At 35.1% G+C, this 15,965-nt stretch overlaps 1 protein-coding gene and 1 long non-coding RNA gene across 5 annotated transcripts in view; both read right to left on the reverse strand.

The window, feature by feature from the left end:
• The window catches only part of LOC105348096 (uncharacterized), a 41,614-nt gene extending 30,576 nt beyond the window's left edge, over positions 1-11,038 (reverse strand). Inside the window, exon 1 of one of the 4 annotated variants that reach the window (XR_010714398.1) lies at positions 8,421-8,488. Coding sequence is in view for 1 of the 4 variants with exons in the window: in XM_066086113.1 (XP_065942185.1) it covers positions 10,634-10,646 (13 nt within the window). In the remaining 3 variants the exon portion in view is untranslated. Of the gene's footprint in view, positions 1-3,506; positions 3,775-8,415; positions 8,489-10,633 lie in introns of those variants that run through there. The other 3 variants (XR_010714400.1, XR_010714399.1, XM_066086113.1) reach the window with 3 other exon arrangements.
• On the reverse strand, positions 4,238-5,654 carry LOC136275887 (uncharacterized). Its single transcript, XR_010714401.1, has 2 exons — positions 5,176-5,654; positions 4,238-4,763 (listed from the first exon to the last, which is right to left on the reverse strand). It is a non-coding gene; the product is annotated as an uncharacterized lncRNA (long non-coding RNA).
• Positions 11,039-15,965: the final 4,927 nt, after the last annotated feature.

The following is a 15,965-nucleotide window of genomic DNA, read 5'->3' on the forward strand; positions in this document are numbered from 1 at the left end:
TTTTTCATCCGTTTGAACTATTGTTCGATAGTTGTCCCGTTGATAAATTTTGTAATGACATCGTGAGTAATAAAATGTACAGTACTGTACAAGGTATTTCTTTACAATCCCAATCAAAAGAATTTTTTCCCACGTTCGTGTATGAACCCTGGAAACTATTATTGCGTAGTAAAAAAGAAAACGAAACCGGGTAGAATGTAATATGACGGAATTTTGGTGAATTCTTCATTTCTGCGTTCGTAGGAATCACTGGTCTTGGGTGTAGAAAAAATCAAATGCTATGTGTTTTTACAATTAATTTTCTGTTGGATGAAATAACGGTATTCTGGTGTCGTGTGTATATACAAAGGTGTGAAACCCGTGACTAAAACACAGCCTGGGGGCACGTAGTGTACACCGTTACACTTCATTGCATTAACTGTGTTTTTAACATTACAACTTCTCTGCATAACGGCAAGTCACTATTTAATTAATTAATGGAAAGAACACAAATTAAATATTTTATGTTTGGTATTTCGTTTTCTCATTCATAGCGATTACGGGGGATAACTCTATTTGGATATGAAACCACGTGTTGAGCTAATGGACGCCATACCCCGTATTTACAAGTAGCTTTCAAAGTATAACTTGATTAAATGAGATTTAGCAATAAGGTATTAATAAAATATAAAAGGTTTGGTAAAATATTATACTTAGTTCTACCAGACAGAACCACGGAGGTTGGTGTTGCAATTAAATTTACACTATGTAAAATTACGATACACAACGATACACCGACGAATACGGAAGAGACCAAACAGCCACAAAACACAGATTAATTTTTAAAAATTGCTTGAAATATATATGTTAAGCAAATTTAATAACTTTAATTACTCTTTTGACTTTCTACATCGATATTCTGAAAGTATATACTTAATACAGTGACTCTCTTAATCAGCGGTCATACTTTCACTATAGTAATCATCGATTGAAAATCGGCTTATCCCCCAATTAGGCTAGTCTAAGGATTTTTCTTGAATTTTGTCTAAAAATTAGCAATTCGGCCTATGCCCCACATCACCATATGCCCCGAAAAATACGGTACATAAAGTAATAATGTTTTCTCCTGTATTATACTAGTATTTAAGTATTAATATACAAAATATTTATTACTTTCATGTTTTCTGCAGTTAAAAAATATTCAACTTCATTGATCTCTCACATTTTTTTTACAGAAATTGGTTTGGGTGTTTATATGTGAGAAAACTCAAACATAACATTGTGAATGTGAACAGACTCTATAAAATCACTGCAACTATATGTGTGCATGTATTTTATCCTGTTGAATTTCCATGTACAAAGTACAACTATGCAATTAATTATGTAATGGTAAATTTTAATTGAAAATAACGGAAAATGCACAAACAATAATATGATTTTTTTAGGCAGGTCACTTTAAAATGTGTTCATGAGAATAGTTACTGCAGAATATCTCTAATACATCTCTCTCTCTCTCTCTCTCTCTCTCTCTCTCTCTCTCTCTGTAAAATAAATTTTTAAAAAGCCAATGAATACATATGCCAATTCAACACAAAAAGAAAGGGAATCATTTTACATTGATGTACTTGAAAACAGCTGCACAGGTAACTATCGAAGCCATGTTCAGTGAGGTGTGACTATCTCGTCTAGCCACTGGTCAACACTGTCGGTAAAACTTCAAAGTATGAAACTTACAGCAGAGTGTTTGTAGAAGCTTCTCTGAAGAATGTAGCACGAGTAAAAGATGCGTAAGAAATTTTTAGGCTATCATGACACAAAAAGAGCAGATTTTATGCCTCTGTGATAACAATGACGATACACTTTTCCTACTAGAAAAAATTTGCTGTCGGGGAGAAAAAAAAGATCTTTTTTGTAATTTTATTTTTTTTCTAAAAACTCAGAAAACCGAGCGGCGGGTTTGTAAACCTAAAAATAAAAAAATGCTGGCCTAGAGTTCCTTGGGGTATCCGTGGGTTTTGTCTGAGATACCAATGAGTCCCTACGGGTATCAAGAATTTAAATTTGTATTATTAAGTTATCCTTTAAGTTCCTTGAGGTATCCTTGGGGTTCTGTGGTGTATCAAGAGTTATGAATCTGTATTATTAGGGTATTCTTGGAGTTCCTTGGGATATCCCTGGGGTTCCCTGGGATTCTTAGAAGTGTATCTGGAAAACCAATGAGTCCCCAGGGTTATCAAGAGTTTTAAATTTGTATTACAACGTATTACGGTATCCTTGGGGTTCTATGGAGTATCAAGATTTATGATTCTGTATTATTAGGGTATTCTTGGAGTTCCTTGGGATATCCCTGGCGTTCCCTGGGATTCTTAGAAGTGTATCTTGAATACAAATGAGTCCCCAGGGTTAATAAGAGTTTTAAATTTGTATTATTAGGGTATCCTTGGGGTTCTATGGAGTATCAAGATTTATGATTCTGTATTATTAGGGTATTCTTGGAGTTCCTTGGGATATCCCTGGGGTTCCCTGGGGTTCTTAGAGGTGTGTCTGGAATACCAGTGAGTCCCCAGGGGTACCAAGAGTTTAAAATTTGTATTATTAGGGTATCCTTGAGGTTCCTTGGAGTTCTATGGTGTATCAGGAGTTATAAATCTGTATTATTAGGTTATCTTTGGGGTTCCTTGGGGTATAATTGGGGTACCAAGGATAAGGGGTAACCCTTTCACTCTAATGAGACCCCCTTGGGTATCAATAGTTATTCATTTCTGTCATTGGGGTATCCTTGGGGTATCCTTGGGGTTTCCTTGGGGTTCCTTGGGGTTAAAAGACGTGCCATGTTAGAACGATGACCCCCTCCCCCTTTTCCACCGTTCAATTATGGTGGGATGCTGATCTATTTTTAAATCAGGGTTACACACGTGCACTGCATGTTGAACATCCCTTTTACTTGAAAACTCTTGCTGGCTGTTGTTATTACATTATCCCATATAACATTTTCATCAATTGTGAATATAAATGCAGACACCTTAATTAATCATGCATCGGACTCGGTTAATCTTTTATGTGAAATATCATGATATTGCCAGTCGTAACTACTCGGCCATTTCCGTCACCGCAAATAACTTTTTAATCAGTTATGTAAAAGGGCATCAGGCAATAAAACAGTTGTAAATGGGTCAAAGGGTTGGACAGATACCTCCAAAATATACAGAAATACAGAGACCGATTTTATTTGTCATTTGGCTAACACAATAACATAACATTTCATCAATGAAATTACATAAAAAGAATTAATTTTAATAAATTGGATCTCATTCAAATTAATAATGGCACTTCACAATTTTTATTTGATATTTTAAACTAACTTCGTTGTGAATATCAGTGGGCCCCTAAAAATTATTGTGGGCTTGTATAAATTAAAAAAAAAGATGGGAGCCCGCATGGCTCCTGGGTTTGAAAATGTTATTTGCAACCCTAGAGGTGGTATTGAATGTTTAAAGCAGTGAAAGTTATGTATTAATTATCCCTACCTTTAGATCTGTGGTATAACACCCCTTATCTATACTTATAAATTAAGGCATTTTGCAAATAAACTACAAAATGCTTGCACCAGAGTACTTGCTTACACCTTTGGTATTTCAACACATGTTAGATGATGTCCGTAAGGCATATTTTGATTTTCACTTGTTAGTAATTATTGTGAAATTAATAAAAAACCTACTTTCATTTTTGATAAACAAGCCCAAAATAGCAAAAATGAGAGTAAGGTGGTGGACACGCTTTGGCGGATCAAAGTCAGGGGTAATTTGCATCAAAATATATGCTTGGAATGAAATAATATCAAATGATTACGTAAACAGTAAATATATTTTTAAGGAACCAGGGATTTATCTAGCTATTTTATTTTACTACCCTTTTCATATTTAAAGGGGAAAATTTGAGTCGTAGGTTCGATTTGAGCGCCAAAGGCGCGAGAATGCTACCCATACCAAAACATTCTCACAATTTGCTCATGAGCAGCTCATGTGAGGATTAACAAGATTTTCTCACGTGAGTTGCTCATGATAGTCTTATGTGCAATTTAACATGCAAATTAGGTAAAATGCTCACGTGAGAAAAATTCTGCACACGAGCTTTTTTTTGCTCACATGAGGAATAGATCTGCTTACCAAGAGTTTTGCTCACATGAGGCTCATGAGGCTTATGAGACTCATGAGGCTCATGTGCAACAGTTGCTCACTTCAAAGACAATGGACAAAAATTGAAATTAAAATCATCAATATATATTTACATCAGTCATATTAAAAATACAATTTCATACATTGTTTAACATTACATTTACATAAATCTTTAGAAAGTTTACCAATAATAAATGCTGGCATGTTGAAACTTGTATTGCAGTTTGATCACACAAATCGCACAGACGGACTTGGAAAAAAAATCACAGTTCACAGTAGGCAAAGTTCAATTTAACGATACAAAGTAGTTCATAAGTGCTGCATGAGCACTGGCTGCATTACAATCGATCGAGGCATTCGTCTCCAACATTCCAAATGTCCTTTTTTTTACAGTCTCGTGTCTCACATGCTCTCTGATTTCACACATAAACAACCACACAAACAGCTGACTACCAGAACATCACAATAATATCCAAATTGACATAACCAGACTTCAGCATGTATACTTCTCCATTACTTAAATAACGTCTTCACTTTTTTTGTTGCATCATTCATAAAATCAGTGAGCTTTTCATGGTTTTCTTCAGGTCTGTACAACTCAGGGCAGGCCTATTGGGAAGATAAATAAATTTGATATCAGTAAAATTGTTAAAAGTTTTCATATTTCAAGCAGTTTTTAATATTATATAATACTGCAACTATTAATATTATTAGATTCTACACAAGAAGAACATGAACTCTTTTCTTTGTGTCATAAAAACATTAATCAGTGTTAATGATAAAAAATATGTATATAGTTAGAATTATTTGTTCAAAAATTATTGTCAAGTAAAATGTCAAAGAAAAAATAAATAACGTGTGTTTTACATTCAATACATCAGTATTTGCCAGATGGTCAGTTGTAAATTGTTCAACCCTGTTTTAAAGGTAGATGCTAAGACAACATTCTAATTACAAACACGTTTAACTGCCATTCAAGTGATTCAAAGAATATATTTTAACAAGTTAATGCTCAACTTACTTGAAGTGCTCATACAGAAGATGCAGGGGGTGTCGACACTCGATTCATTCATTCAGATTCTTCCTCTGTTCAGCCGTGGATTTTTCACACTAAAACACTCCATTGATGAATACCCCACGTAGTTTTTAACCTTATCAACCGGTAGTACCGTACAGATTCAGATAATTCCCTTTTTAATTCATTTCACCGTCATCTGTGATATTAGACAACATGGCGGAATCGAATATGAAAATTGGCGGCTGGCATTTAATCGACCAATGAGCGCGCGCGTAGCATAGACTGGTTCCCCCGCCACATCGTTTTGGGCGGGAGTGAGACCAGACTAGCGGGTAACTTTACATTAAAACAAAAGTAAAAGTAGAAACAAACAGCTTACGAAAAATCACAATATCAAGCGGTTTTGTCAGATTCTCATATCTAAATAGTAAGTTGAGTGATAATTGAATTTAGGAAAAAAGGAATATAACGTTACCCAAAAAAAAAAACCCGACAGTTTGGTGTTCACGAAAAAAAAATTGGGGTGGGGGTGTCAAAATGTACTTGTTAACAGAATTTTGCAATTGCTTACGTGAGGAAAAAGGACGTAATTTTTTTATCATTTAGATTTAACTTTGATACTGCCTATACTGACGAAGTCCAATTTCCTAACCTCTTGCTCACGTGAGAAAGTTGAACTTAGAAAAAAAATCTACCGTCAATGTATCTGTATAGCCTGTTGCTTACGTGAGCAATTCGAATAGAATTTTGCTCATGAGCAATCAGGTGAGCAAATTTTTGCACATGTGCATTTTGGTTAGTATTTTCCTCCCTAACAAAGACTAACAATCTGCACATGAGCAAAATGAAATCCTACCTAATTTGCATACATTTCTTACTAGATTCTCATGTGCTTCTCATGAGCTGCTCATGAGCATTTGTTAGAATGTTTGGTACCGGGTAGGGGGGAAAAGTGTAGGATGGGTTCATTATGCATCGCGGGTAGATATTCATACCTTGGGTGGGACATCTTTGGTTAATACAAAAAAGTTAATACAGGTAACTCTCAATAGCTTGAAGTCCATGGGACCGAGGAAAAAGTTCAAGGTTTCAAGAGTTCGAGTTTTCAAGAGTTCGGAATTTTACGGGTTGATTGACAGTTTTTAAAGTTAGTCTTACCGGATGTTATAATCAAGCCATTTATTTAGTGCCAACCTTACGCACGTGCTGAATGAACGTTTTCTTTTCACTAAAATATACAGAACTGGATGTTTTTAAAACTAAATACAAACAACTATTGAATAGATTCATATTAGATATTTATTTTATGCATCATATTAATACCAGATTGCTCAGTACTACTGTACTGTGAGATGATCGACATGTCATAAATGTGATAACTGAGTATCACTCATTGTTTCCATCGTACGGGTCCTGTAAGAAGTTGTTCAGCAATAATCATTCTAATGACTTTTTACACTTTTTACAGTTTGATAAATCTAAAATTTGACCATGACTCATTATTATCGTTTCGTCTCAATTAATTTCACATTTTCATTGCGTCTCAAAATTATCGTAAAACGGTTGGTGTTGATTATAGATTAGGTATCGATATGGCCAATCATCAAACAATTATCACCTTGCAGGACAAGTGTCGCCTGAATAAAGGGTCCCGCGTCTAATGCCTGGAGCCATTTAAATGACCAAGTAGGTGTTAATTAGGTATAACGCTTGGAGATACACGGCGACTTCGAGGTATCAAGAGTAAGAAGCTATAGATTTTGAACAACGGGACTGCAGTTTGACTTTGAGTGATCAAGGGTTTCGAGAGATCAGGACTTGAGAAATCAAGAGTAAATTTGCTTAGTTATATAGGGAAAAAATCAGGACCCTAGACTCACTTCAAGCGATCAAGAACTTCGAGCGTTCGAAGTTCGAGCCATCGAGAGTTACCTGTATATAAAATGGAAAAAATTGAGGCGATTTCAGTTTTGATCAAAAGAATTTATTTTCCAAAACAGGGTGTCCAGGAACGCGGTTTAAGTAAATTACACAATGTCGTAAAGTTTAGAGCGAGATACTTTGAAAAGACAACTTTGCTTTAAAAAAAATGCAAATAAATATGCATACACTAGCTTTTTTTTTTTAATTCCATAGATTTTATTACCATGACAGATTGGTAGTAAACTTTATACATTGTGTTATCAAACAGGGAAGTTAATTTTGGGGGGGGGGGGGGGGGGAGAGGGTATCCTCCCCAATATTTTTACAAAACAGTCTTTTATCTGAACCCGGGAGTCTGATGCCTGTGGCCTGGTAAATTTGCAAGCGGGCATGTAAAAATTGCCAAATTACATGCCCGGAGGGCATGTGTAAATTTTCTGTCAATGTACAATATGTTTACTTGCCATTTCTTCCATCGTACCAAAGTTACGACTTGTCAAATAAGCGTCAATCGTAATCATTGAAGTGTTTAGTTAAACCTACTGTATATATGTTTGCTAAATTACAAGACGTACATGTACCGGTAAATATAACAATTACGGGTTGGGCATGTAAAAATTTGAATGGGCTGGGTTAAAATGATGGGTTTACATACCCGAAGGGCATGTGCTGAAAAAATTTTGTCGTGAAGACTGTACTGGTATATTCTTGTTTTTAAAGTCATTATGTTGCATCAAATGGTGTAAAGTATATGACCCCCAGGTGTTGTCTTTAAACCAAACCCACCTCCTCTGAAATAGGAAATAATGATATATTTTGATAACTTTTGAGATCCCCATCTCTAAACCATATTTATTCTTAAAAGCTTGCTCTTTGTGTTATTGCTCATCAAATGGTATAGGAGACACCCTGAATTATAGAAATGGAAATAATAAAGTATTTCATCTTATTCTGACATATGTAATGTTTGACTCATGTGGGTAATCCTAGCCTAATGATGAACTTGCTTTGTTTAGGCGACATTACAATTGCTCTGAATATATATTACATTTTGTTTATCTTAAAACTTAAAAAGCAAAAAATTCTTAATGTGCATCTAGAGAAAAATACCAATCAAGAAATGATTTATAAATTGCTACTGTACACATGTAAGAATGAAAGAAGACTACCGGTATATATATAAAAATCTTTAGAACCAGGTTTGATTGCGGGGGTTGATGTGGAGGATAAACATTAAATTATTTGTTGAACTATTGTTAATTTTAACGTGAATATTAGTTATTGATCCCCATGTAGAAAATAAGACTTTTAAAAAAATACCTTACACTCTGATTTCTTCAGCAATGATATCTGCTGTAAATGTCCTCAGCAATGAGTTCTAATTCTTAGTGACTGGGTATTTAAATCACAGGGAGAAGTGTTCACTGTAATAATAGCCAATGGATTCACTGAGTTAGCCATGCATGGATAAGTTGTAATTGTATAGTATGGTCTGCAGGTGTACTGGTGAACACTATTTAAGCTTTGATTACCCCCCCCCCCCCCCCCCCCCCCCCTTTACAACACACACACTGCTTGACCCTATTTGATTTGTATAAAAAGTCACTAAATTTTACATGTATAAATTATTTTATTTAACATTATATATACCTTGAAAACAACAATTAGAATGAAATTGCATTTAGCTTGAAATTACTATCACTACCCATAAATTATTACAAATGCTTGCCCATCAATGTTAAGGTGCATATATAGTAATTTTAATACATCTCAAACCATCTATATTCTTCTGGCTCATGTCAGATAAATTGTTAATTTTATGACTCTTGCCCCACAATGGTCTGCAGGTGTACTGGTGAACACTATTTAAGCTTTGATTACCCCCCCCCCCCCCCCTTTACAACACACACACTGCTTGACCCTATTTGATTTGTATAAAAAGTCACTAAATTTTACATGTATAAATTATTTTATTTAACATTATATATACCTTGAAAACAACAATTAGAATGAAATTGCATTTAGCTTGAAATTACTATCACTACCCATAAATTATTACAAATGCTTGCCCATCAATGTTAAGGTGCATATATAGTAATTTTAATACATCTCAAACCATCTATATTCTTCTGGCTCATGTCAGATAAATTGTTAATTTTATGACTCTTGCCCCACAAGGGGCTTAGGAGCAGGGCCAATTAAAAGTTGCACAACACTATTAATTTTTACTATATATTCTTACCAAAATTACGCAACTTTAGATACGGGTAGCAAGTTTAAAACAAACTTCTGGGAAAATTCCTCTTTACAACTTTTAAAACAATTGTTCCTCACCAATTAAGTAGCAAAAAACACACAGCCCTCCACAAAGGCACGTGAGTTTGTTTACATCAAAGTTACACATGTGCTTGAAAATCATGTCCGAGCCCTTTCACCCCCCTGCCTAAACAACTGGCATCAAAAATTCAAGTGACCTCGTATTTTTACAAAGGTGGGAAAATCAGGCATTTTACACATTGTTTTTATCTCATAAAAAAGTACAGTCCCTGTCGCTGGCGGAAAACTCCTAAAAACGAAGGGGAATTCGGGAATTATTTTCACTCAGCCATGTTTTGACGTGAACCTTCGAAAAAATAGTGTTGTGATACCTGCAAGTAATCTATTATTTTACACTCGCAAAAATAAAATCTGAAAACACAAAAACATTTATTGTGGAACACATGTGGAAAGTTTTACTGAATTCTGTAGCTATATCAAAAAGTTATGAGCGCTTATTAAAACCATGGTGCTCGCGGTGGCCTCTGATTTATGAAAATATGTTCAAAGTTATACTGTATGTAATTTCACGGCGTGTTAATTTTGAATGATTTTCTTGGTTCTAATTTGTGCAAATATGCATGTCTATTCACAAGACATAGCAAACTTGTTTATATCATGACCACCCGAGACTATATACATGTACAAGTTTAGGGAACCTTGCCTTTTGGGGGAGGGGTTGAAAAACTGCCGTTATATTATTCAATTTTAAAGAATTGGTGTGCATTTTCATATAAATTAGCATTGTCGGGTTCTAATAAAACTAATGCGGGTGCTGAATCATATCTAAATTCATATTTCACTTTAATATTGGCGTTTTAGGGGCATACTTTTATAGATTCTGTATACCATACAAGCGTCTAAATAACTCATTTTACAAAAAATTCGTATTACATAGAAGCTTTTTTGGTTTACGACAATAAAACCAACTTTCTAGATAAGCTGCTGTATATTTTTGGGGCAGTTTGGACGGTCCGATACACTATATAATCGGGTCGCTGTTTGATGTTCTACGAAATTTCAGAGGAAATCTGGGCTAATTTTGTATGCGCCATTGACAGCAAAATAAGAGAGGTGCCGGACACAAAGGCTCATTGTTGGTGATTTCTAATCTACACACATCGATAGAACGCCAAAAAACTCCACTTTATGACTTAAAACACATCATAACAATTTTCCTTCAGGTTGCACAACACTATTAATTTTTACTTTATATTCTTACCAAAATTACGCATCTTTAGATACGGGTAGCAAGTTTAAAACAAACTTCTGGGAAAATTCCTCTTTACAACTTTGAAAACAATTGTTCCTAACCAATTTAGTAGCAAAAAACACACAGCCATCCACAAAGGCACGAGAGTTTGTTTACATCAAAGTTACACATGTGCTTGAAAATCATGTCCGAGCCCTTTCACCCCCCTGCCTAAACAACTGGCATCAAAAATTCAAGTGACCTCGTATTTTTACAAAGGTGGGAAAATCAGGCATTTTACACGTTGTTTTTTATCTCATAAAAAAGTACAGTCCCTGTCGCTGGCGGAAAACTCCTAAAATCGAAGGGGAATTCGGGAATTATTTTCACTCAGCCATGTTTTGACGTGAACCTTCGAAAAAATAGTGTTGTGATACCTTAAATAGTCAATACTTGACCATTTTTAGCCGGGCTCTGCTGAAAGCAGAGTCCTGGCTGTAGGCAGGCAAATTGCCAATGTTACTATAAATAGCACAACTTCAAAAGTAAACAACAAACCGAACAGCATCAAAGTAAAAGCTTCTGCTATACCGATTAGTTACACAAAGAGCCACGTTTTGTCAAAAGGGTTGGGTTTTTTTTGTTTTGTTTTTTTTAATTTCAAAAGTATTGTCTATCTTTTTTAGTTTTCTTATTAATTACGTGTTTTAAAAACAGGCTATGCATTTTGGACACATACCACATGCGCATGAATTTCCATGAAGTACTTTGCTGCGCAGTGAAGAAATCGGATTTGAATTTATAACGCTTGTTGCAAAATTCAAGGCAGCAATTGTTGAATTTTTTTCTACTAGACAGACATATTTTCGTTTATAGCCGCTTACAAAATTTGGTTGCTCTCTGACGCTTTGCCGACATTAAAAGCATGAGAGAGAGAGAGAGAGAGAGAGAGAGAGAGAGAGAGAGAGAGATTTTCAGTCTTTACAACACCATATACATAAACACATATCAAAAGAGCCCGGCTTTCAGTACTTCAGTACTTTGATTTAAAGTCTTCTTCTCGACTGTACCTCTGCACATCTAAAAGAAAATATGAGTTCATAGTTATGAAGACCAGGAAGCCCTCTTCAAAAATAGTGAATTTCATGTGCCTTGGGGTAGGGGTTTTTAATCTAGGGAAGGGCTAATTTAATAGTCATATAGTGTGACTGTAGATAATGTTTAAAAACCATCATCTTTTCTTCTGCTGATACTGAATAAAAACTGGCTGCATATCAATGAAGAAAATAAAGCCATCTACCAAAATTGTAAATTTCAGGCCCCCATTGGCCAAGGTAGGGGTGTTGGCCCTAGGGCAGGCCAAAACAGTCATAGTGGTATTAAGTCTCCCAAACGAAGTTTGGAGACATATTGTTTTTGTACGGTTCTTCTTCTTTTTCTTCTTTCCTACTCTGAACTTGTTCGTCGCGTTTATCAGAGATGGCTGAAAAGAATTGTACAAATTTCTAGGATACAATAGGCCTGCATGTGCATGCTGGTTTGATTTTTCTCACTTGGGGTTGGCCAACCACTTTCCTGGGGTGTCAAAAGGTGGTGGGGTTTAACATTGAACCTTATGGGAAAAATCGTAGACTCTATTGTAAATGGTTACAACTTGAAAACGGACAAAGATAATAATATAGGGTTTTCGGAATCATATATTAACTGTTACAGGCAATATATAGGGTTTATTAGATCTGACCCCTAGGGTCATCCCCACCCCCAGGAATTTGAAATGACAATATATCTCAGAAACTGTTAGAATCCCTAAACCATGTATATTGTTGTTCCTGTGTAAGGAGCATCAAATAGTATGTAGGTTATGGGCCCTGGGTGTTGGTCCTGACCACCTTCAAACAGGAAGTGCCCAAATAACTTGAAAATGGTTAAGATCCCCACCCCTAAACCATGTATATTCTTGTTCCTTGTGTCAAGCGGCATCAAAGGGTATGTAGGTTATGGGCCCTGGGGGTTGTCCTGACCCCCCTCAAACAGGAAGTGCCCAAATATCTTGAAAACGGTGGAGATCCCCACCCCTTCACCATATATATTCTTCTTCCTTAGGTCATGTTGGTTCACCTGATATATAGTAAAGGACCCCTGGGGAACATCATGAAACTTCAGAAATAAAAATAATCAAGTTCTTAATCTTTTTGTCTGTAAGGTTTGACCTATGTGGGTTATCCCTACTCCAAATGATGGCCTTGTCCGTTTGGGAGACTTTATAATTGCCCCAATTATATTTACATCTTGGTACCGTATTTTCGGGGCATAGGCCGGTATTTTTTGTCCTCGGATGAGCGAGCCCCGGCCTATCCCCCGGGATCGGCTATTCTTGGACTCAAAGTTAAAAAAATTTAACAGTAAAATATAAAATCCACTGTTTTTATCCGTTGTACTGTTGTAGCAATTTATTATGAGGGTTGTTTTTTTTTCATCCGTTTGAACTATTGTTCGATAGTTGTCCCGTTGATAATTTTTGTAATGACATCGTGAGTAATAAAATGTACAGTATTGTACAAGGTATTTCTTTTCAATCCCAATCAAAAGAATTTTTTCCCACGTTCGTGTATGAACCCTGGAAACTATTATTGCGTAGTAAAAAAGAAAATGAAACCGAGTAGAATGTGATATGACGAAATTTTGGTGAATTCTTCATGTCTGCGTTCGTAGGAATCACTGGTCTTGGGTGTAGAATAAATCAAATGCTATGTGTTTTTACAATTAATTTTCTGTTGGATGAAATAACGGTATTCTGGTGTCGTGTGTATATACAAAGGTGTGAAACCTGTGACTAAAACACAGCCTGGGGGCACGTAGCCTAGTGAACACCGTTACACTTCATTGCATTAACTGTGTTTTTAACATTACAACTTCTCTGCATAACGACTAATGGACTCCATACCCCGTATTTACAAGTAGCTTTCAAAGTATAACTTGATTAAATGAGATTTAGCAATAAGCTATGTAAAATTACGATACACCGACGAATACGGAAGAGACCAAACAGCCACAAAACACAGATTAATTTTTAAAAATTGCTTGAAATATATATGTTAAGCAAATTTAATAACTTTAATTACTCTTTTGACTTTCTACATCGATATTCTGAAAGTATATACTTAATACGGTGACTTTCTTAATCAGCGGTCATACTTTCACTATAGTAATCATCGATTGAAAATCGGCTTATCCCCCAATTAGGCTAGTCTAAGGATTTTTCTTGAATTTTGTCTAAAAATTAGCAATTCGGCCTATGCCCCACATCGACATATGCCCCGAAAAATACGGTATATATTATGTTTAAAATTCTTCTTCTTTACCTCTACTGGCACTGAATAGAAACTGACAACATATTGATATAGATAAAAAAAAAACCTCTACCAAAATTTGTGTATTTCATGACCCCCAAAGCATGGGTTATTACTTCAGCTAGGGTATGGCCAAGTATTTAAAAATCTTCTTTACATATATTTACACTTGATTGAAACTGACTGCATAATTTAAAAGCTGTCTTCTTTTAAAAATTAATTTTTCATGATAAGATAAACCATCAAAGGATGGTTTTTGGGGTGGGGTTATATATTATGTTTATAAATCTTATTCTTTTGTTCTGCTGTTGATTATTTTAATGAAAGAGACAATTTATATACCGTATTTTTCCGACGATTAGTCGGTATTTTTTTCCTCTGAAGCAGAACACCCGACTTATCGTCTTGTTCGACTTGTTGTAGGCTCGATGTCAGAAATTTTTTAAAAATAGCATTTAAAATCTTGGTTTTAATCATCTTGAGTTGGCTGTGTGATTGAAAATTACGTTGTTCAATTCACTGTTTATCTTTAATAATTATATCATTTTCACTCATCTGTCAACACTAAATACATAATAATAACAACAGTTATTAAAAAATGTTACATTGTCTTTAATCAATTAAAAGTTTTACCGTTCCGTTTTTATAAACACATCGTCACATGGTTCTATGTATCACTAGTAGGAAGATAACATTGCGCAGTAAAATTGAAACCAAGTTTGAATGGAAGAAAATATTGCAGTAGGTCTGGGGGATGTTTTTTAATTTAAAAAAACTTAAAATTTAATTATTTTATTTGTAAAGAGTTGTTAGTGGAAAGTATAAATCAGAAATATTTAATGGTCAAATTCAGTCTTAAAATACGTAATCGGCAATTATCAATACTACTGTTTATACAATAGGCTGACACCGGTTGTGTTAATAATCTTGCCCTAAGGCTGAGATCTTTACGGCAATTTCACTCCCTGTGTATATAAAGAGTACCGTTATAAGAGTGATTATAGTTCATTGATTAATTATTGTCCAATTCTTTGATTATTGTTAGATAATTTTTTTAGGAAACGTATGTATGTCGTATATCGTCATTATCAAGTCGTACAAATGATCGATCTATTTCTAACAGTGTCTATGTAAAACAATAGCGTGTAACTGCATTACTGGATACAAAGTAAACAAGTTTCATCAAATCATAGTAATTGCTAAGCTTTCTGCACTTGAGACCCCCCTTTGAAGTCCGACAAGACACAGGTGCATGCCTATGACACCGGAAATTGTTAAACAAACATTGACCACGCGCCGAATCAACATGTGGCTGGTTACGTAATGACGAATACACTGGCGATAGTCAGAGTGGATACTTATTTTAATGCTTGGGAATAAAATATTTCTGACAAAGTAAGTTTAGTTTTGCATAACACGCGATATCGGGAATTGTTTAAAATGCAAGCGACTTTGTAGAAGTTGCCGGTATTTGAAAATTTGATGCATACTTATAAAGCGTAATTGTTTAAATGTTAATCATTAATAATAATTGGTAGCAATATCGGTGACATCATGGCATCATACACTAATAATGTTACTGCAGTTTTATAGGCCATTTTGAAGTGATAAGATCGACGTATGGTCTGAGATCGACGTATCGTAGGATTTTGTTAAAATTTTGGCTAAAAATGGGCAATTCGACGAGTCGTCCGCATCGACGAGTCGTCGGGAAAATACGGTATATTCAGAAAAGAGAGTGACTGAAGCTGTCTATCAAAGTTAACATATTAATTACCTGCATGAAAGTCTTTTTCTCAATTATGGATTTCATTGTCCTTGTTACAATATTTCAAGTATTTATTTAAACCATTGTACTTTGTTTTCTGTTTTTGATACCTATGTGTGTAGCATTTTAAATTATGGATGTGAAGTTTGGGGTTCCCACAAGGGACAAGATATTGAAAAGGTCCACCTTGAGTTTTTACGCTTTGTGCTTGGTGTCCGTAATAATACTAATACAACTATGTTAT

The sequence above is a fragment of the Magallana gigas genome, chromosome 5 (assembly GCF_963853765.1).
Source record: "Magallana gigas chromosome 5, xbMagGiga1.1, whole genome shotgun sequence".
NCBI classification, from domain to species: domain Eukaryota; kingdom Metazoa; phylum Mollusca; class Bivalvia; order Ostreida; family Ostreidae; genus Magallana; species Magallana gigas.